At 36.7% G+C, this 24,007-nt stretch overlaps 1 protein-coding gene and 1 long non-coding RNA gene across 2 annotated transcripts; both read right to left on the bottom strand.

Annotated features, from left to right (window-relative positions):
• Nucleotides 1–5,060: 5,060 nt before the first annotated feature.
• On the bottom strand, nucleotides 5,061–9,145 carry LOC127150670 (uncharacterized). The gene is made up of 3 exons (XM_051089173.1): nucleotides 9,053–9,145; nucleotides 8,761–8,971; nucleotides 5,061–5,512 (listed from the first exon to the last, which is right to left on the bottom strand). Exons 1-3 carry the CDS (start codon nucleotides 9,143–9,145, stop codon nucleotides 5,061–5,063), a joined length of 756 nt encoding a protein of 251 aa, XP_050945130.1.
• A 1,032-nt stretch (nucleotides 9,146–10,177) lies between these two features.
• LOC127150573 (uncharacterized) lies at nucleotides 10,178–16,782 on the bottom strand. The gene is made up of 3 exons (XR_007822975.1): nucleotides 16,405–16,782; nucleotides 12,572–12,652; nucleotides 10,178–10,430 (listed from the first exon to the last, which is right to left on the bottom strand). It is a non-coding gene; the product is annotated as an uncharacterized LOC127150573 (long non-coding RNA).
• Nucleotides 16,783–24,007: the final 7,225 nt, after the last annotated feature.

The raw sequence follows: 24,007 nt of genomic DNA, 5'->3' as shown, positions 1-24,007 counted from the left end.
ACCAGACGCGTCCATATGGCCTTCACGCGTCCTTCCTGCCTCTCGTCGGTCTGCCCCTCGCTGTGCCCTTACCTGAAAAGTTTAAGAAGAGAAAAGGGTGAGTATAAACATACCCAGTAAGGGACCCACTACTGGGCCCGTTAGGGAACAACAGTTAACTTCCTATTTAGGGGTACCCTACATAACAGTCTAGTGGTTCCGTAGAACGCACATATCAGTCTAGTGCTCCCGAAGGATGCACACATCAGTCTAGTGCTCCCGAAGGATGCACACATCAGTCTAGTGCTCCCGAAGGATGCACACATCAGTCTAGTGCTCCCGAAGGATGCACACATCAGTCTAGTGCTCCCGAAGGATGCACACATCAGTCTAGTGCTCCCGAAGGATGCACACATCAGTCTAGTGCTCCCGAAGGATGCACACATCAGTCTAGTGCTCCCGAAGGATGCACACATCAGTCTAGTGCTCCCGAAGGATGCACACATCAGTCTAGTGCTCCCGAAGGATGCACACATCAGTCTAGTGCTCCCGAAGGATGCACACATCAGTCTAGTGCTCCCGAAGGATGCACATATCAGTAAGGCACACTACCCCATAGATGAAGCTAAGCGTTACCCCTCAGTCCATACTAAACCGTCTACAACAGTCATACCTCATCAACACTCATATTACAATTTCGCCATAGGCTTTGCCGGTCAGATAGTATAGGTTTAAACAACTACACCCTCAGTTGCTATACGCGTTTCCAATTCGCACACCATTATGGTAACCCCTAGACCCAATCAACTAATCAATCAAAACCGGACTCACTGTCCTTCCCCGACCAACTCCATGATCAATGTCCAGACCAATGACTACCACGTACCTAATCGTAAACTTCAGGGTCCATCGACATAAAATTCCAATCTACAACGTAGCCCATTAACATAACCACCCTATACCGAACATCCAGCATCGGGGTCTATCCGCAAGCAACTCCTTACACCCGATAGCACACAAGCTACAACTAGCGGTCGCGTTACCTTTACATCAGACAAGAGTATAGCAACAATACTTAAAAGTCAAACACACATACTTTTATTCGGTACAGTTACTAACGTGTAATCCCCTATGGATTACTACGTTTCCAGCCTCGATCCGAGGTCCAGTAGTAGGAAAACCCTTACCTGAAACTTGGTTATGCCCCTCGATCGAGTCCACGCTCAACGGATCCACCTAAACGAAAACACGAAGGTTTTAATCGATGATACTAGTAGAAGTCATTTTAAATGGTCCTAAGCAACATCCGTTGACTTACCCAAGGAAAGGACAGCTATCTCCAAACAAGCCTGCCGCGGAACTCGAGAACTTAAACGTCAACTCCTTAATACCTTCAAGGGAGAAAAGGTGGGACCAAATCTCATTCCAATATTCAAATTCGAATCGGACGTAGCAACATTAGGAAGTTCATCAAAATAATCCTTACCGAAGACTCACTGTGACCCGAAGTGGAGGGAGGAAAATATGGCTTAGGTGGCTCGGCTCGGCTTGGCTCACCCTCGGCTCGGCTCGGCCTTGGCTCACGGCTCGGCTCACGGCTCGGCTCGGCTCAACTCGGCTTGCGGCTCGGCTCGCAGCTGGCTCAAGTCAGCTTACGGCTCGGCTCGGCTCGACTTGTGGCTCGCGGCTCGGCTCGATCTTCGGCTTGACTCAGCTCGCGGCTCTGCTCGCGGCTCGGCTCAAGTCAGCTTACGGCTCGGCTCGGCTCGTGGCTCGCGGCTCGGCTGGATCTGCTTGTGGCTCACGGCTCGGCTGGATCTGCTTGTGGCTCGCGGCTCGACTGGAAATGGGTCTCGGGTCGGGTCAGCTTGGAACCGGGGCGACCACGAACATCGGTCTTCGGCGTTCGACGACGGAATGCTTCGCGGCTTGGAGGAGTCCGACGACCGACTCCGTTTCAACGCGGCGGAGAGTGACAGGGCGTCGGCAGACGCGGTGGAATGAAGGATGCACGCCGGCGTCCGGGTGCGTGTGGTCAAGAGGGCGTTCGGAAATGGATGGCCGCGGCAGACGAAGGCTGGAGCGGTGAGATTCCGACGACGGAGACGAAGGAAGCGAAGCTGGCGCTGTCGGAAAAGAAGGAGAGATTGAAGAGAAAGGTGGTGTCGCTGTCGGATGGAGAAGAGAATGAAGAAGAAGGAGAAGACCGTCGGGGAAAAGGAAGAAGAAAAACGGGGGGGGGGGGGGGGGGGGGGGGGGGGACGGCGGCGCAAGGAAGAGAAAACGAAAATGGATTGAGGGGGGGTAGCCGCGCGCGCCTTAGGGTTCTTTTTTGAAAAAAATTATTATATATATATATATATATATATATATATATTAACTTATAATAATTATAAATAATAATAATAAAACTAATATTAATATTAAATTATATATATAAAGATTAAAATAAATAATAATAATAATAATAATAATAATAATAATAATAATATAATTAATATTATATTATTATTATATAAATTTACAAATATTAATTTAGGAATTTCAGAAATTACTCAAAAATTTAAAAATTTCCGAAAAATTTACGCAAAACGATAAAAGTTTACCTCGAAAATTCGGGACGTTACATTCTTCCCTCCTTAGGGAACTTTCATCCTCGAAAGTTTTATTCCTCGAACAGTTCGAGATAACGGGACCTCATGTCATCTTCTCGCTCCCATGTAGCCTCTTCCACCCGGTGATTCCGCCATAAGACTTTAACCAAAGGAATCTCTTTATTCCTCAACGTTTTCACCTCTCTAGCCAACACCTCAACGGGTTGTTCAGCATAGCTCAAGTTTTCATCAATCTCCAGTGGCTCGTAATCCACTACATGGGATGGATCTGGCACGTACTTCCTCAACATAGAAACATGAAACACATCATGAACTCAATTTAATCCAACATTCCAAATTTCACTAATTAGAGTCCAAAATCAATATTTGTTGGGCACTAACCAAAACTCAACTCAAACTTACCAAAAAAATAGGTAAAAAAGCCAAAAATGGGTCAAAATAGAGTAAAAAAATAAGCTTGGCATCTCAAACGACTCAGCTAGAGGGGAAAAACCGATTGGTCAACTTTGCTAAGATGTGTGCACGGCTCAGGAGTGGAGGGCAGCTAGGCTGGCTCGGGTTCACGCGGATGGCTCGGCAGCTCACGCAGATGTGCACGGCTCGATCTTCTCGACTGAAAGACGAAGCGCATCTGGGGATGGCGGCTCGTAAACGCTCACACACGGCTGCGACGGATGGCTGACGTGGCTGGGCCTCACCGACGATGCACAAAATGCAAACGACTTGACGGAACGACAGACTGTAAAGTGGTTCGACTTGACGACGACGCAGCAAATGCAGACGAAGACACTGACAACTTTAGACAGCTGGCGAACACGAACGGTAAGGAAGGAGGAGAAGAGCTACTCGGGTCGGGGCAAATGGAAACTACAGCGACCGACGAATAAGGTGGCGGTAGCGGCGGCTTGCTAGGGTTGTCTCTTTTTAGGGTTTTCTTGAGGAAGATGAAGATGGATAGGGTTTTCACACATCCCAAAGCCCTATTTAATAAAAATAACCTGTTTTATTATTATTATTCCTTTTTCTCTTTCCTAAAAAAGATCTTCACACTCTCTCTCTTCATTAAATCCCACCAAATCTTTTCTTTAAATTCAAATTTCCCTCTCTCCAATTCAATCACCTTTATCTTCCAAAAATAAATATCCTTACCTAAATATATTATCCACGTAATATAGTTATTTTAACTTTAAAAAATCAATTAATTATACAATCAAATATAATTAATCAACTTTTCTCAAATACAAACTATTAGATATTTTCCCAAAATATCTAATAAGTTCCAAAAAAAATCAACCATTAAATAACACCCAAGAATCAAAAAATTAAACTTAAAATAATTAAAAATAAATTTACCTTAAATTTGGGGAGTTACAATCTTCCCTCCTTTGAGAAACTTTCGTCCTCGAAAGTTCTAATTCTCGAACAGCTCGTGGTACTAAGCTCTTATGTCGTCTTCTCTCTCCCATGTAGCCTCTTCCACTTCGTGGTTTCGTCAAAGAACTTTGACCAATGCAATCCCTCTATTATGGAGCATCTTGACCTTTATTGCAAAAATCTCAACGGGTTGCTCCTCATAGCTCAAGTTCAAATTAATTTGCAATGGCTCGAAGTCAACTACATGCGTCAGGTATGCGACATACTTCCTCAGCATAGAGACGTGGAATACATCATGAACTGCAGAAAATGCGGGAGGCATCGCCAAACGGTAAGCTACAGGGCCAATCTGCTCAAGAATCTTAAATGGCCCTACAAAACGTGGCTTAGCTTCCCCGTCTTCTCGAACCTCAGAACACCCTTTATAGGTGCTACCTTCAGAAAAACCATGTCTCCCACATTAAACTCAAGATCCTTACGCCCTTCATCAGCATAACTCTTCTGCCTGCTCTGTGTTGTCAACGTACGAGCTTTAATCTTCTGTATGGCTATATTGGTGGTCTGAACTAACTCAGGGCCTAACATTCTTTGCTCACCAACTTCACCTCAACATACAGGAGCTCTACAGCACCTACCATACAGAGCCTCAAAGGGTGTCATGCCAATGGTAGCCTTGTAACTGTTATTGTAGGCAAACTCCATCAGATGCAAATGAGAGTCCCAACTCCCTGAAAACTCTAGCACACAAGCTCGCAACATATCTTTCAAAATCTGGTTCAACCTCTCTGTTTGACCATTAGTCTGAAAATGAAAGGTTGTACTTAAATCTAACCTCGTGCCCAATGCAAGCTGAAGTCCTTTCTAGAACTTTGATGTGAAACGAGCATCTCTGTCAAAAACGATAGATATAGGCACTCCATATAGTCTCAATATCTCGATCATATATAACTGTCCTCACTTACTGGCAGTGTAAGTGGATGTCCCTAGAATAAAGTGAGCTAACTTCGTGAGCCTGTCAACAACAACCCAAATGACCGTATAGCCCTTCAGGGTCCTAGACAGTCCTGTAATGAAGTCCATCTATACGCTCTCCTATTTCCACCCTGGCACACTCAAGGTTTGCAACAAACCTGTTGGCCTCTGTCTTGGTTTCTTCACCTTCTGGTATACTAAGCACCTACTAATGAAGTCTGCCACTTCTCTTTTCATATTTCGCCACCAGTAGACTTGCTTCAAGTCCTGGTACATCTTCGTACTGTCAAGATGCATAGAGAATGGGAAGTTATGGGCCTCAGTCAAAAGCTCTATCTTAACTGTACTATCCGCTGCGATGCATAAACGCCTCTCATACACAAGTCCACCATCAAAGGATATGGAGAACTCCTTGGCTTGCCCTGCTTTTGCCAGGAAACGCTTTTCAACCAAATATGGATCATTTAGCTGAGCAACAATAATCCTCTGCCTCAAGGTCGGTTGTATTGACAACGGAGCCAACTGTGAAGTAACTTCTCCTACTGAAACTACAATCTCAGCTCTATCAAAGTCTATAAGCAAAGGAGCTTGCTTGGTGATAAGCGTTGTTGAATGTGACACCTTCCTACTAAGCGCATCTGCTACCACATTCGCCTTATCTGGGTGATACAGAATTTTGCAGTCATAATCTTTTTCTAACTCAAGCCATCTTCTATGTCTCATATTCAACTTCTTCTGACTGAAGAAGTACTTCAAGCTCTTATGGTTAGTAAAAATCTGTATCTTTTCACCAAACAGGTAGTGTATCCATATCTTCAGTGCAAAAACTACTGTTGTCACACCCCCTCCCAGACTACTTGCTAGCTTAGACCGAAAGATGGCGTGAAGCCGATGGACAACGCTTTTCTTTACCTGTATTTATCGACTCTGCTTAAAACTTTAATATGATGAACTTTCCACCTTGTATACAAACTATTATACATGCAAACGACGCAGCGATCCTAGACTAATCATATACATGCATGAAATATATCTCGGAAATAACTAATTTCACAAGTAAACCTAAAGACACCTTAACCAAAATATAACCAACAAAGGTTTATACAACCGTAGCTTTTAAAGCTTACATAAACTGTGCAGTATCTATACCATACAAATACATATACATTATAATACAATAGACTTTATGCACAACTCTAACCACGTATTGGCAATCGATATCAAAACTTTAGCAGACTAAGGCAGTCTATCAGGCACCGGGAACTCGATCTCTACCTGGAAAGTGTGTAAAACATTTTGGAAGAGTAAGCCATAAAGCTCAGTGAGTGACTCAGTTTAAAACTAGAAATTTAAAAGTAAGAGCACATGAAAGCTTACACTTATAAATTTGTTTATACAAGTTGTAAACATAGACGTATAATCATAAGAATAGCTTCCTTAAATACTCAGTATATACGTCATTGAAATCTAGCAAGGCCTATCAAGTATATCGAAATATTTTAACTAACATGACAAATCTACGTTGTCTAGGGTACACCTAGTACAACAACGTTTACAAGCTCTACGATGTAGTGGGGCTTGCCCAGCACTCCCATCGTCTTTGTCGTAGTGGGACCCGTCCAGCACTCACAACAGCATCGTTGTTACGGAGTATACTCAACGTCAACAACGGAATCTAACTTGTGTGTACACGGTACCATATAGCGTCGGGCTCAACACCTCAGTCATGTAGTTAATAGAAATATCAGAAAAATCGTATGAAAACGTTAAAACATGCCTGCTATCCTTTTCTTTCGTAACGCTTAAACTTACTTAGATTATTCGTGAAAAACTGTAATTCTTAAAACAAAACTTGGTAACTCATACTTTGTTTAAAACACAGTGGTTCAAATAATTTTTAGATATTCAATAATCACGTGCTAGCGTAAACATTCAGTAAGAATTCTAGTCTCGAAACTCATACTTGAAAATAATCATGGACTTCAAATGATTTTCAATGCTTTGTAAATAAACGTGTAGATTAGTTAATCATAATTAATATTTAGAAGAAATAAAATATTTTTTAAAAATTGGTTTTGGTCACTCACAGTCTTGGACTAGTTTCCAGATGTGTAAATTCGACCTATTTCCTCTTGGCTTGTTAAACAACCAGAATCGAGTATTAAAAACCTAAATATTACGATCTTCAAATTTTATATTTAACGTGGATCACCAAGGATAATGTTAAAGAAGTCCATCTTAAAAACAATAAACCATACTCAACACACTTCTCGGAATTTTCCACATTTGCAGCACAAATTTCAAATGATCATAACTCTTATAATACTTAACCAAAATAATATTTCTTTATATCAAAATCTTCATTTTGAGGTCCTCTAAAACTTAACTCAAGACATGTAAATCTGATTCCCTGTGAATAAACTCAGATAGCCCTCAAAACAGAACAACTTCAATAATCACGCGCACACGACCCCTTTAACTTCACCCTACAATTTAACTTATTTTTAGTCATTGTTGGTTCACGATTTCTTCATGAAAGTTATAGTAAATTGAATACACTTTCCAACCATATCAAATAGAGATCCTAAATCTACCGGTACTCTCAGTAAAACAAGAAAAACTAGAGACCTACTAAAATCGTGTGAAAACCAGTTGCCCTGTTTTCTTCAGCAGAAATCACCGATTGAACATCCGAATTTGCTCAAACTTTCTTCTTAAAATTTGTTTGAAAATAAATTAGATTTCAGTAAATGTAAACCTCACCTCTTAATTCTTTTTGTGTAGCTCAGAATCACATAACATTAGAGGTGTGCTGTGTGAATCAATTTCTGCCAAGGATGAAGCTTTGATTGCAATTCCCTTGTCTTTCTTCAACAAAACTTCTTGAAATTCTTCTTCTTCCTTTCTCAGCCTTCCTCCCTTTGAAATTCCTCAGAAAGTTGGTGCAGAAATGGTGAAGAAAGTGGTGGAAATGGATGGAGAAAACCTTGGTGGTGGAGGGAAGAGAAGAAGAAAAGTAAAATGAAAATTTTCTTCTTCTTTTTCCTTCCTTTTATCCTTTCTTTTTTTTTCTCTTTATTTTACTTAATAAAAACATTAAATATATATATATATAATATGTACGTGTATATATATATACTTAATTTCTATTTTTCTTTTATTCATTTCACATAAAAAATAGACCAAGAAAATATCGAGTTTACAACTGCTGCCAACTCTGAATCATGGGTAGGGTAATTTTGCTCATGACTCTGCAACTGACGAGAGGCATAAGCAACTAACTTACCTTGCTGCATCAAAACACAACCCAGTCCTTTCTTAGAGGCATCACTGTAGATCACGAAACTTCCAGATCCATCTGGCACTGTAAGGACTGGCGTTGCTTAAGCCCCTGGAAACTCCTCTCAAATGTTGGGCTCCAAACAAAAAAAAGTCCCTTTCCTGGTCAACTGAGTCAAAGGACTGGCTATACAAGAGAAATCTTCCATGAACCTTCTGTAAAAATCTGCCAAACCCAGAAAACTACAAACTTTGCTGACTGTAGATGGTCGAGGCCAACTAGTAACAGCTTCAATCTTCGCTGGGTCTACCAAAACTCACACTTAGAAAACTTAGCATATAGCTTATTGGCTCGAAAAATCTCCAAAACCTTATGCAAATGCTCCTCATGCTCAGCCTCTGTCTTGGAGTAAACTAAGATGTCATCAATAAAAACTATAAAAAAGTGTCTAAGAAATCCTTAAACACCTTGTTCATCAGATCCATAAATACAGCAGGAGCATTCGTCAAGCCAAAGGACATTACAATAAGGTCGTAATACCATATCTAGAACGAAAAGCAGCCTTAGGGATGTCACTGTCTCTAATCCTCAACTGGTGATAGCCTGAACGTAAATCGATCTTAGTGAAAATAATGGCTCCTTGCAGCTGATCAAACAAGTCGTCAATCATTGGTAATGGATAGCGGTTCTTGACTGTCACCTTATTCAGCTCTCTGTAATCAGTGCAAAGACGCATCAATCCATCCTTCTTCTTCACAAACAGTACTGGTGCTCCCCAAGGTGACACACTAGGTCGTATGAAACCCTTGTCTAGTAACTCCTGCAATTGGACCTTCAGCTCCTTCAGCTCTACTGGAGCCATTCTGATCGGGGGTTGCCCACTTTCTGTAGTCTTGGACAGATTAACTCTCTCATGGAGACTCATGTCTAGTGTCAGGCGTAGTGCATCAGTATAGGTGGTTGGTCTGAGGGCTCGAACAAAACCCTAGAGGTCTAGTCTGAGACCTCAAACGAATTTTTCAGTCTTGGTGGCCTCATCCTTTACTACATCGAGAGCAAAACGAGATAGCATATCAAACTTTGTATCATACTGCTCCATAATCATGTCGCCTTGCTCCAAGTTTAGGAACTTCTGCTGCTTAGCGTACCTCACGTTGGCAGAGAAGAATTTAGCATAGAAGCTCTCCTTGAACTACTCCCAAGTTATCTTGCTAACAACTCCACCTAGCATCCTCTCAACAGTCTCCCACCAGGCGGTACCTCTATCTTCCAAGAAGAAAACTGGGCACTGAACCTTCTGGTCATTAGGGCTTTTCATGTACCGAAAGATGGTCTCTATAAAAGTCAACCACATCTGGGCCTTGGTGGGGTTATCCATAGACCCGTCGAACGTCTTAGGATTGTACATCGTAAAGTCTCTCAGATGCTTGGCCTCTACTGACAGTTGATCTGACACGACCTAAGACTCCACTAGAACTGGAGGAGGGGCGGTCAGGGTCTATTGGGCCGCATTAAATGGTGCCAATGCATCTCTCAGCATATCCTAATATCTCTGCTCCATGGCAGTGAGATCTGTTTGAGTGATCGTTGCGGTAGGGTTGGTCGTCTACACAGCAGGCTGCTCTTCAGGCTGGGTACGTCTAGCCCCTCTACCTCCCCTACCACCTCTACATGGCGGCATTTTTCCTAAATTCCACCAGTAGAAGTTTTCACAATATAGTCATAACATTCATACTTTAACTAGTTTAATTCAGGCAAGGTTATAAATAGCATCATAATCATAAAACATACCTGGCGAGTAACGAAGGACCGTATTAGCCATAGGGGTAAAAACAAAAACAAAGACTTACATCGTAAGTCAGTCTACATAACCTAAAACTTAGGCTCTGATACAAACTGTAACGATCCAACTTCTTATACTAAGTCGAGGTCATTACTAATTAAAAGATAAATAAAATTTATTAAAAGAGAAATAAAATATAAAACAAAACCTCCAATACTCATTAAAATCATAACAAATGTATGTAAAAATAAAATTAAATAAAATCTTAACTCGGGCCTATCTAGTTTTTAAAGAAAAATAAATAAAATAAAATAGAAAGTGCATCAAATTAAATGACATAAAGCGGAAGAAAAAATGATCCTTATGGCTCGCCACAATCACCTCTTATCATTCGCCAGCTTCCTTCTACCCTTACCTCTACCTCTGCCTGTAAAAATTAAACAAGAAATAGTGAGTATAAAAATATACTCAGTAAGGGACCTATTACTAGTCCCGCTAGGTGCCTGTTAACTTCCTATTAGAGTCATGTAATGTGGTACCCCTACACTGGCACGTTCTCGAACACGTGCAATCTGTGATCCCGTAGGAACAAATCTGGTATTCATTGAACCCAAAGGAACACCTAGGACAACTAGTCTTTAGTGTACCGGAAGAAAACACTAAGACGATCGGACTGTGAGTGACTCCATCGAATCACTAATAATCATGTCTATGTCTATGTCATACTGGACTGGTGATCCCGTCGGACTACACAGTCATAAAAGGTGGTGATCGCGAAGGACAACCATGTGGGTACGACTCTAATAGTTAAAGCTAACAACCTAACCATAACAAATAATATAATATACATTATCATAAGCATGGCATAAGTATCGATCATGTCATTTTAATCAAACATTGTCATAAAAAACAAAACACAATCGTCATCACCAATATACTATTCATGATAAACATATTAACAACCATCGTCATCAATCACCCAACGTCATGACAGTCATTATCAATAGCATTAAATCATGCATCTTAACTAACATTAACGCATAACCATAAAATACATGCGGTCTTTTAAATTCATTTCGAGGGTCTAGTAGGAGAATCTCTTACCTGGAGATTAGTTAAAACCGAAGGTAATCCTAACAGCAAGGTCAAGCTTCCAAAGAATAATTCTAAACAATAAGGGTAAAATACTAAGTTTAATAATTTAACTCGTAGCTGATTAAGGATCCAAAAATCTAGTTGGTTTAACTTACCCAAAAATCGAGGTCAAATTCGATTTACACTTAGTTAGACAAATTCTCAGTTCGGTTTCCAGTTAAATCTAACCAATTTAATCCAACATTCAAAATTTCATTAATTAGAGTCAAAAATCAATATTTGCTGGGAACTAACAAACACCCAACTCAAACTTACCGAAACAAATAGGTAAAAAAGCCCAAAATGAGTCAAATAGGGTAAAAAACAAGCTTAGCAGCTCAAACGGCTCGACTAGAGGGGAAAAACTGGTTGATCGACTCGGCTAAGATTTGTGCGTGGCTCGAGAGTGGAGGACGGCTCGACTGGCGTGCATCTCATTAGTGGAAGGCAGCTCGGCTGGCTCGGGTTCACGCGGATGGCTCGACGGCTCACACAGATACGCACGGCTCGATCTTCTTGACTGAAAGACGAAGCACGGCTGGGGATGGCGGCTCGCACACACTTGCACACGGCTACGATGAAAGAGTTGCAACGAACAGCTAACGCGGTTGGGCCTCACGAGCAACGCACGAAACGCCGACGACTTGACAGAATGACAAACGGTGTAGTGGCTCGGCGATGACGCATGAAACGCAGACGAAGATGCTGACGGCTTCGAACAACTAGCGAACGTGAACGGCAAGGACAGAGGAGAAGAGCGGCTCGGGTCAGGGCGGACGGAAACCACAGCGGCGGTGACTTGCTAGGGTTTTTCTCTCTTTAGGGTTTTCTTGAGGAAGATGAAGATGGATAGGGTTTTCACACATCACAAAGCTCTATTTAATAAAAATAACCCCTTTTATTTTTATTTTTCCTTTTTTTCTTTTCCAAAAAAAATCTTCACACTTTCTCTCTTCATTAAATCCCACCAAATCTTTTCTTTAAATTCAAATTTCTCTCTCTCCAATCCAATCACCTTTATCTTACAAAAATAAATATCCTTACCTAAATATATTATCCACATAATATAGTTATTTTAACTTTAAAAAATCAATTAAGGATAGTCAACGCAACAAAGTATCAAGTTCCTAAGTACATGTCAACACGATTCCTAAAACATATGTCTAAGTGGATTGCACAAAATAACTTATCTTCAATGGCTACCACTGTAGGATAATCAAAGCAACATTCCTAAGTACATGTCAGCATGATTCCTAAAACAAAATAGTTAAGTTACGGTTGCAAAACATAAAGCACACTTACCTTTTTCTTCTACTAAATCCCCACCCCTCATATGTTTTGCCCACAATATCGCCTTGCTTCAGACATTATCCATCAGGAAAAAAAAAAAACAGAATACTTAAGTTGCGGTTATAAAACATAAAGCGCGCTTACCTCTTTCTTTTACTAAATCCCCACCCCCATATCTTGATTACCCTCCACAGAGGCTTCTACATTTTTTCAAGTTCGGAAGTCCTAATAATGAATAGCAAACTACGTAAGTTATACAATTATTGTTTCATATGCAACATATTAACTCATTATTTTATCCCAAACAGAGTTCATGATAAATTAAGTTAACATCATTATCAAAGTTATTCAAAGAACAAAAGTTGCAACCAATGTTATGAGAAAACAACAAACAATGTAACAAATAACAAACACTCTAAAAATTTACATCAGAAGGTGACTCCAAAAATCCAAATAGCATTTAAACTACAATTGCAAAATAAGTAAGTTTCAAAACTTTCTTACCATGAGGATTTGCTCCTACTTTTTACCGTAGCTTGGTGGCAAATTGGGATGTCGGACCCAAGGGAATGATTGCTAATAAAAAATTTTGAAACCAAAGCTTGAAAGGAAAGTGGTTAGTAGAAAAAGGAAAACATAAAAGAATATGTAGGGAATATCAAGAGAAAAACAAGTTGTTTTTTAGATGCAAATTTAATTCACAAACAAAAAGTAGAAAAAAAGGGAAGAAACTTTCAAACAAATTGAATACTCATTGCCCTCTTACCTCTTAGAAGATTACCTTTCCATTGGATCAAAAAAATATTGCTGTAGTTTTTGGGAGAAAAATGGTAGAATGGAGAGAGAAGAGTAAAGAAGATTGCTAGAGTTTTTGGGAGAAAAATAGCAAAATGGAGAAGGAAGAGTTCTACCAAAATGAAATTTAGAGAGAATTTTGGTGAAAATTGGAGTTGGATTGATGATTTTTGAAAGGAAAGTGGTTAGTAGAAAAAGGAAAACATAAAATAATAAGTAGGGAATATCAAGAAAATTTGTAACAAAATCAAAACAAGTTGTTTTTTATATGCAAATTTAATCCTAAACAAAAAGTATAAACAAACAAGCTATTAGATCTACGTAAATTCAGATTTACAATTCAGAAGTCAGTTATGTGTAAAGAAGGTGTTAGCACCCTACCACACCCTTAAAAATGGTTACCAAAATTTATCTTTTAAACTAAATTAGAGAACTTCACAAGACAAAGGTTTTTATTTGATTTTTTTAAATGTCTTATGGTTATCGATTCACATCTTAGAAAAAAGATGAACATGAATTGATAGTTAGTGGGTGACATGAGAGCCATTAGAAAAATAGAATTTATTTTTTTATTTCAAAACATGATTTTTTTTATTCACCTCAAGAATACTAAAATGTCAAATTTTGATATTTTGATCTCCATCATAGAAGTTTAGTGAGACATTTCATGTATCTAAAGAAGTAATAAATACATTTGACAAATAATACAAATTGGAGACAATGTACAAGTTGGAAAATAATATATTGAGAATAATATACCGGTTGAGAAATAATACAAGTTTGGGAAATAAATACAAGGTGTAATATGTAGGTTGTAAAATAAATATCAGACCAAGCAAACTATTATGTCTTTCACAGCTCTAATCAATTAATTTCAAACATGCAATATATTTAATAAACAGTAAACAAAAAAATTAATAACAATCAAATTAAACCCTAAACCTAACCACTTTAAATCAATTAGCTTAAAAAAAATTAAAGAATAATATAATAAACTCAAATGACCTAAATTTAACTAATTTAGAAGCACTGCATAAATCTTCTAAGACAATAAACTCAAATGACCTAAATATAACAAATTCATTGAAATCAATTGGCCTAAATCTACTAAATTTGAATTTGATGCAACAATAAATTTAATTAGCCAAAACCTAATAAAATTAAAATAAGTAAAGCAGCCAGTAAACTCAAATGACCTAAATATAACAAATTCATTGAAATCAATTGGCCTAAATGCTAAATTTGATGCAACAATTAATTTAATTGGCCTAGTAAAGCGGAGTAAACTCAAATGACCTAAATCTAACAAATTTAATTATATTGAAATCAATTGGTGCTAAATTTGAAGCAATAATAAAATCACATTAAACTCAATTGGCCTAAACCTAACATACCTAATCCTAAAAAAATTGAAGTCACAGTAAAATTAATTAACGAAATTCCAACAAAAATAAATTTATAATTGATCACAGTCTTAAAAAGGAAAAGAAAGAGAGGAAAAAAAAGAGTTACCTTCGAAGACTAATTTGACATAATAGTTTTCAACTTTTTTTTCACCCCTTACAATTGATCTCAATCTAACATACCCTCTCGAAAAGAAATTCTCCTTTGTTTTTATATGTTTTTAATTCTCCTTTGTTTTTATATGTTTTTATATAACAGAGAAACCAAGATCGTGTTTAAGAGTGGAGAAGGTGGAAGAGTCTGAAAAGGGAGAGGGAAAAAATCTTAGGAGAGAAAATTAGGCGAGTTGGAAAAAATAAGTAAGAATGAGATGTGATTTTCATTTTTTTAAAAAAAAGCAAATGGTTCAAAATAAAATAAAAGATAAAGTAAAATAAAGTAGATAAATAAAATAAATAAATAAATAAATAAATAAATAAATAATAAAGTATAAAATGTTATATCTATTGCCTCTCAATTAGATCAAAAAAGATTGCTGGAGTTTTTGGAAGAAAAATGGCAAAATGGATAGGGAAGAGAAAAGAAGATTGCTAGAGTTTTTTAGGAGAAAAATGGCAGAATGGAGAGAGGAGTTTTGCCAAAATGAAATTTAGAGAGTATTTTAGTAAAATTGGAGTTTGATTGATGAATTTTGAATGGGAAGTGGTTAGTAGAAAAAATAAAACATAAAAGAATATGTAGTGAATATTAAGATAATTTGTAACAAGAATCAAAAGATGTTTTTTAGATGCAAATTTAATTCACAAACAAAAAGTAAAAATAAAGGAATAAACTCTCAAACAAATTGAATATCCATTGTCCTCCTACCTCTTAGAAGATTACCGTTCCATTAGATAAAAAAATTGCTAGAATAATTGTGCATTTGTTATTTTAACACATTTTATTTCCATCCCATCCTTTTTTTATTTTTCAAAACACAAATTTGTACTGGTGATAATGTAGGGAGTTCTAACCAATCAAAATCCAATAACATGTCTACTAAAAACAATACTAAAAATCAGATAATCCAAACCAGAGAGATAGGCAAAAGCCTTCTAAAGTGTTCCTTTCCTTTGGAAGAAATGTCCATTGATGTATGAAATATTACAGCAGTGGGGAAAGGCCAAATCCCGACCAATGGAGAAGTACATGAAATTCTTACATTTGGCCAAAAAAACCCTTTAAGACCATTTAAATTCCAGAAACATAAGGGATCTGTGGATTGTTAAAAAAAATTACGATCGATAAACACATCCACAAAATGTACAAGAACCCAGTAACATTCAATGGCAAGTATAGACTCAGTAAACAATCACAATTTCTCAGATGAAGTGCGACGAGCAGAACAAACTGATAAATTGCACCGAATCCACAAACTTAATCAACAGACGAGGCATACTCAAAGCACGAGCAAATAATTTTATAAACCATTAAGGCTAAAAAAATAACAATAATTAGTAGCATATCAATAGAAAAATATACATCTTAAAACTTGAAACTTCTTGTTTAAGTAAAAAAGACTAGCTAAAACACAAGCCAAGGTAAAGAAATAAAGATGTGAAACAACGAAGAATAGAGCACACTCTCAAACAAAGCCGAAAACATTGCAACTTCAAATTTAGCACTCGCTCACTCTGTTTTCGAAACCAATATCCTAGAACACTCTCCTGTGAACCAAAACTCAACTGTCTCATCCAACAAAAGAGATAGAGGCGAATTGAGAGAAAGAAAAAGGATACCTTTCCGAATCACTTGAGATGAGCGGCATAGCTTTAACAAACTCCTGAGGAGAGACGTCCTTGACGGTCCTAGCAGTGGCCAAGACTGTTGAATTCAAATCGGTAGGGTTTTTCCATTCTACCGCTGAACGACTTGGTTTAATGCTCGACAAGGAGACGGTTGCGCAGGTCGGGAGTTCCGAACTTACCGGGATCGGGTGCCGCGGAGGACGACGTGGAGTACGAAGGCGAGAGGTGGAGTACGGCACAAAGAGGTGGAGTCTGAAGGAGAGAGGTGGACTTGGTTTGATGCACACCTAGGTGGAGTACGAAGGAGATAGGTGGAGTACATGGAGTTGAGGAGCAATGGAATAGTGTTTTGAGAGTAGGGCGTAGAGTTGAGAGGAGTGAAAAGTGTTTTAGATTATAAAAAAGATTAGGAAAAGACGATGATAATTTTACATTTAAAATTTTATTAAATTTTTAAATTTAGGATTCCTAATTAACCTTTTATCACTTACATTAATTATAAATAATATATATTTTCGAAATAATATAATAATATGTACCCTAAATAACTTATATTATATTTATTATTATATTTATTATGAATCTTAAAACTTACTAAATTAAATATATAATAATTTAATTTAACTTGTATTATATTATACTAAATTAATTAGAAATTTTTTTATAAATATAACAAATTGATAAAATATTTAGATCCGTCTAATAAAGCTCATAAAATTGGCCATTTTTTAAATATTACAGGTTTTCCTTCCCTTTCTTTCTTCTCTGTCTTTCTTCTCCTCTTCCTCTAGGATTTTTTTTCTTTATGTTGTATTTCTTATTTTCCTCTTTTTTTTCAAACTGTTATTTGGTTCAAAATTATGTATCAAATATAAAATATCTATTTTTTTAAAACTTTTATTTGGTTGTTAAAGGTCGTGTACTAAATATAAAAGACTTAAAATAACGGCGTTTAGATTTTGAAAGCCAAATATAAACGATCATATACAAAAAAAAATAGTCAAATCTAAACAATTATGTACAAAAAATCCTAAAAATATCGTTTAGATCGTGTAAAAAAATAAACGATACAAATCTAAATGATCCAAAAGAATCTAAATGGGTATAAAAAAAATCATGAAAAAAATTGTTTAACCAAATCTAAACAATATTGTACCAAATCTTGAAAAAAAAAAATCATTTAGATTTAACTACCCAAATCTAAACGATCAAATATAAACAATTGTGTAACTAAATTTAAACGATCGTGTAACTAAATTAAACAATCATATACAAAAAATTGAAAAAATAAATAGTTTAGATTTGGTTGGATTTCAAACAATAGCCAAATCTAAACGATTGTGTATCAAATATATTACGTACGTTGTTGACAAGACATTTTTTTATTTTTCATTGTGGGCCTGTGGGCTTTTTCCATTTTCGTAATTATTCGTTTAAATATTTTGCCGCTTTGTTATATTTTTTAAAAGACCACAATTAATTGAGGTATATATTTTAGTCAAATTTGGTAATAATATATTGAATATTTTTCACAAAAATAATGTTTTTGTCTTAATTGCACATTGAACAAATGTTTTCTATCTACAATTTACTAATTCCGACGTCTTTCACCATTTTTTCGTCCACTTTATATTGTCTTTTACCCAATTCCATCTGATTTGATTCAAATTCTGATCAATATTTATTTTTTCGTTCATCTCTTATTTGTACGTCTTTCACCATTGTCAACTTATTCGATGAGTGCATATATCATATTAGTTTATTTGTTTAAATTTCCAATAAAAAAATTCCATCGTGAACTTTTTGATCATCTCCTTCAATTATTAGTTTTATGTTATTAATTTTCTTTCTTGAATTGTGAAATATAGTAATGAACATTTTTTCTCTTTCTTATTTAAATACTAGTGTGCGGTTAATGAACTTCTTTTTTAAATATAGATACAATATATAATGAACTTCTTATCCCTGTACACTTTCATTTTTATAAGAATACATAAGCAGCAAAACATATTTATTATATACTAGTGCATCTTTCAAATATTGTCATGCATATTTGCAATAACACGTAAACAATGACTCATATATTGCAATAACACGTAAACAATGACTCATATGGCAAAAAAACAAACTAAACAAGTTTGCCTCCCAAAAAAAGGACCTCACAACGGAAATTGATACCATTGACAAAAAGGAACTTCAAAACCAGTTGAGCCCTGAAGACAGTGAAAGAAGAACAGCAATAAAGACCGACCTCTGTAATATTGAATTCAAAGAGGCCCAACTTTGGGCTCAAAGAGCAAAAAGCAAATGGATCAATGAAGTGGACGAAAACACTTCCTATTTTCACAAAGTTTGCACAGCAAAACAGAAAAAAGTCTCATCACTTAAATTGAAGATGACAAAGGAGTGGTCCATGATACAGAGGAAAAAATAACAGAGTCAATAATCAAACATTTCAAGACTATTTACGTCGGGGAAAAAAGGAGCCGATTCTTATAGAAAATCTGGACCCGAGTCCAATTGACTCATCCCTACATGTTGCCTTATGTACTGAATTCAAAGAAATTGAGTTAAAAGATGCTTTATTCTCTTTCACTGGCAACAAAGCACCCAGGCCCGATGGATATACAATGGAGTTCTTTAAAAAGTATTGGACATACCTCAAAGGGGACGTAATGGAAGTTTTTAAAGATTTTCACGGAAAAAGTATTATTAACAAGAGTGTTAACAATACTTTCATTGCTCTCATTGCTAAAAAGTCAAATTGTGCGAATCCAAAGGACTACAGACCCATTAGCCTTACAACGTCACTATACAAAATCATGGCGAAGGCAATTGCAAATAGATTGAAATCCATGCTCCCAACAACTATCTCCCCCAACCAACTTGCCTTTGTCAAAGGGAGGCAAATAACGGACACTATCCTTATGGCAAATGAAGTTGCGGATTACTGGCTTACAAGTAAAACAAAAGGGTACGTCCTAAAACTCGACATTGAAAAAGCTTTCGACAAAGTTAGATGAGATTTCATTGACTACATGCTAAGGGTAAAAAACTACCCTTTAAAATGGAGAAGCTGGATTAAAACATGTATCAGTAGCGTCCAATATTCCATTTTGATAAATGGAAGACCAAAAGGCAGAATTCCCCCGAACAGGGGCCTAAGACAAGGAGACTCGATATCACCTTTCATATTCGTCATAGCCATGGATTACCTAAGTCGACTCCTAACAAAACTGCAGAAAAATGGAGTCATCAAAGGAGTGGTTTTCGACAAAAATTGTGAGCTAAATCACCTTTTGTTTGCAGATGATATCCTAGTTTTCATAGATGATGACAATAGAGCTATCAAAAGCTTACAGAAAGTTATTTTCCTCTTTGAAGCCACATCTTGTTTAACAATCAACAGAAGCAAATCTTCGATTACTCATGTCAATATCCCAACTAACAGATCAGCTGAAGTAGCAAATCTCTGGAACTTCCCTACTAGGCCTCTTCCTATAGAATACCTTGGAGTTCCTTTGGGGGGAAAACCAAACTCCAAAGGCTTTTGGACAAACATTATCGACAAAATACAAAAGAAGTTAAACGGGTGGAAGTACTCGCAAATTTCTAAAGGGGGAAAATTAACATTAATCCAGGCATCCCTATCCAGTCTTCCTACATACCATCTATCAATCTTCAAAGCTTCGAATGGAGTAGGCAAAACAATTGAAAAATGCTGGAGAAATTTCCTTTGGAAAAACAAAAATGAGTCCAATTGCACAACCTGGTTCGATGGTCCACGATTACCACTCCAAAATGCAACGGAGGTCTGGGCATTACAAATGTTAAAGACACCAATATAGCCCTCCTTTGCAAGTGGCTTTGGCGCTTCCAAGAGGAGAAAGATTCCCTCTGGGTGAAAATCATCTCTGCAAAATATAAAGGACATCACATAGGGGATATTCCAACAAAAGGAAAATTCAGCAGTATGAAAGCCCCTTAGAGACAAATCATTAAAGAGATTAGATGGTTTGAAAATCACAGCAGATGGGAAATTAACGATGGGAAAAATCTATCATTTTGGCACAGAAATTGGACTGCTTCTGGCTCTCTCTCAAGCAATTATCCGAGGCTATACGACTTATCCAAGGCTTAAAACGCAACAATTGAAGAGTTGTGGGATCCCACCATAAACGACTGGAATTTACACCTCAGATGCCCTCTAAACGATAGGGAGACAGAGAAATGGACAAATTTAAAGGGAAATCTAAAAATTCCTACTACGAATGGTGGCAAAAACAACATGATCTGGTCCTCAAACGATAAAGGGACCTACACAACCACATCAGCAAAGAGACAACTACTCTCAGAAAGACCAACTTCAAATCTAAATGAGGGGAATTTTTTTGAAACTCTATGGAAACCAAAATTGCCGAAAAAAGGAAAATTTTTTATGTGGTCTCTGTTCCATGAAAGCATAAATACGGCGGATGTGCTTCAGAAAAGGCTTCCGAACACATACCTTCAACCCAGTAGATGCGTCCTCTGCAAATCGGATGTCGAAGGTATAAACCATATCTTCACATCTTGCCATTTTAACAAAAAACCTTTGGGCAAGCTAAGTCGGCATATTGATGTTTAATTTGACACAAGAAACATAAAAACCCTTTGTCTTGCGCTGGGAGAAATGAAGCAAACAAGCAGAAAAAATGTTATCTGTCTAAATGCGGGGGTGGCTCTTTTGTGGACAATATGGCTGGAAAGAAATGGGAGGGTTTTCAGAGATGTGAAAAAAATGTGGGAAGATATAGGTTCTCTAATTGGTATGTGGTCTAGCAAAAACTCAATGTTCAAAGACTACAACCAAACAACCATATCTCTAAACTATAAGGCTTTGTTAAAGTAATGTTTGTAATATGGTCCCTCACCAATATAAACATCTGTAACTTTGCCTTTTATTAATGAATTGTGGTATAGTGCATGCTCACTATACCTCTCTGTTTCCTTTAAAAAAAAAAACAATGACTAATATATTTGTATTATTTCTTGTTAGGTATGCAGACATACATTGTTATATAATATTATGTTAAATATACAAGGGTATATAACAATCCATTTAAATCGAAAACAGTTTCAATCATGCTAAGATTTTACAAATTAACTTCCAATATATGAAAATTAATGCAAATTTGATGAAATATAAAATGTATATACCAGAAATTATTAAAGTGTTGGAATTTATGTCCTAAAACTCGTAGTTTGTAGTTAAAATTATATTCTATTCAATAAAGTAGTTATTGAGAACTTATTAGTGAAAATAGAATACTATAATCTTGAATCAAATAACTAATGTCTCGATGCTATCTAGTGTAGACTTGAATTTTATGTATAGACATAAATGTGGATCAAGTTCGAGTTTATAGCCCAAACGGTCTACAGTGTATGAAAAGGTTGGACACCTTATTTTCAGGAACACTATGGATGCGGCTCGCTCTGTAGTTAGTACATACGAAGTGATCCTGAATCGTTCATGTAGAGACATGGGAGTGGGGGCATCCTATGTTATGAGTTTGCATAAGACTGGAACTATGAAATAGTCACTTTTCAGTTGTAACACCATTAACTATGTAAACTGACTATTTCGATTATGATGACCTAGGTAAATTAATCTTAATCATGAGCTAACTATGAACTTCTGTTCAACCGGTATTATCCTTAGATCTGCATAGGTGAGGGCAACTCAATGGTGCTGACCCAATAAGCCTCTCATTTCAAGGGTAAGACCAAGTAGATGGCCAGGAACATAGGGTGCAAGATGAAAGTCACACCTACCCGCTTTATAGTTAGTAGATAGGTTGTTCCCTTAAGGATTGAATCCAAGTCTTGAACAAGGGATCCCGCCCTCTCATTGGCCTGAGAGGGATTCGGTTTATAGGTTGGACCTTCAACTAAATGTTCAATAGTGGATCAGTGGGACTTAAGGAACAAGAAGTAGTCTCGGGGGTAAAACAGTATTTTGACCCAGCCGAGGTTACAAAGAACCTGTGAAGGATTAACTTATTGATCATGGTTATATCAAATGGACAAAAATATATCTATGGTGAGGGGAGTGCAGCTACGAGACTTTAATGGAATGACTTATTAGTTAACGAATGTTGATTAACTTGGTCTAAAAGGGTTTAGCCAGTTAATCTCGGATCGTTGGAGCCTATGATCTATAGGTCCATTAGGTTCCCCTGCTAGCTCATATTGAATTAACTTAGAACAACTTGTTGGAATAATTCGCATTATTAGAATTAAGTAGAAAGAGAGAAAACGACGAATATATATGATATAGCCGTCGATTATAGAGCTTTATAGTTTAAATGTGATTTAAATATTAAAAAATATAAATATGAATTCATATTTGGAAGCTCGGAATTGATGGAAAATGTTAAAGTTGTAAAAAGTCAAAGTGTTGACTTTTGACTTAAGTTAAATTTTGACCGACTTTATATTCAAATGTAATTTGAATTTTAGAACATGAATGCGGATTCATGCTCGGGAGGTCGAATTTAGTTAAGACGGACAAAATGGTAAAAAAGTCAAAAAGTTGACTTTTGACTTGAAAAAGTCAAAGTTTGACTTTGACTTTAATGGTCAAATGACCATTTTGCCCATTGACCAAAGTTTGTTGGATAATCCCACTAACTCTTAGTGGGCTATGTGGAAACATATGGTGACCAAGCCCACTAAAAGATAATGGAATGGTGATTAAATCCACTAATTATTAGTGGAATGTTAGTCATTGAGTTTTAAAAAACTAAATTGCATGTAACTAGTCTATTTAAAGGGTATTTTTTCAACTTGAGAAAAGATTTTTACAATTTTGTAATTTTGAATTATAAATAAACTTATGCTCTCAAATCTCAATTTGACTTTATTTTTCACCTCCTATTTCCATCTCTTTCTCCAATTCCTTCAATTAACGAGTCCTACAACCCGGTTCTTAGTCCAGAGTATAGTGGATCAACTCTTGTGGTAGTCCCGGGTTCGTGATTGTGAAAAGATTTGGAGCATCGGGAGCTTCGAAGGTAAAGATTTTCTTTTAACCTTAATTAATGTAATTATGGTAGTTTTAAGCATGTTAATCTCTAAAGTGTTTAGCTGCATATAGAGTAATTTTTTTGATCCTGTTTCCGCTGCGATTGTATGCTATCCATAATAAAGTACATGAAATATATGGAAAACAATGTAAAACAAAAGAAAATGACGTGATATATATACTTGATTGAATGTAAATAAGGGTATATACTGTAAATTACGTGACATATATACTCTATTCACGTTAAATTTTCTTTATCGAAAAAATTTATCGAAAAATTTCACCTGCATACTATATTTCACAATTTCATACACAATTAATAATATGAAATGAATATGCACTCATGGGAAAAATTTGAAGGAGATGAACGAAATAAGAAAAAATGGACTGAGAGAGAGATCAAAAAGTGAGAGATCGGACGGATGGGAGAACTTTTAAATACAATCACCAAAAGAAAAATAATTAAAGGGTAATTTTGATTATAATATTACCATAATAGAATTAATCACATACCCTATTTGCATA

This window comes from Cucumis melo, chromosome 8 (assembly GCF_025177605.1).
Source record: "Cucumis melo cultivar AY chromosome 8, USDA_Cmelo_AY_1.0, whole genome shotgun sequence".
Lineage (NCBI taxonomy): Eukaryota > Viridiplantae > Streptophyta > Magnoliopsida > Cucurbitales > Cucurbitaceae > Cucumis > Cucumis melo.
This window is presented reverse-complemented; position numbering and strand designations above follow the sequence as displayed.

What these genes read in the sequence shown, in the direction of transcription:
- LOC127150670 (XM_051089173.1), bottom strand. Translation starts at nt 9,145, where the DNA reads ATGAGTCTCCATGAGAGAGTTAATCTGTCCAAGACTACAGAAAGTGGG. An exon ending in TAGAGCTGAAGGAGCTGAAG is followed by an intron (nt 8,972 to 9,052) that starts GTCCAATTGCAG and finishes CTGTTTGTGAAG; the next exon opens with AAGAAGGATGGATTGATGCG. An exon ending in TGCTTTTCGTTCTAGATATG is followed by an intron (nt 5,513 to 8,760) that starts GTATTACGACCT and finishes CTTTGCTTATAG; the next exon opens with ACTTTGATAGAGCTGAGATT.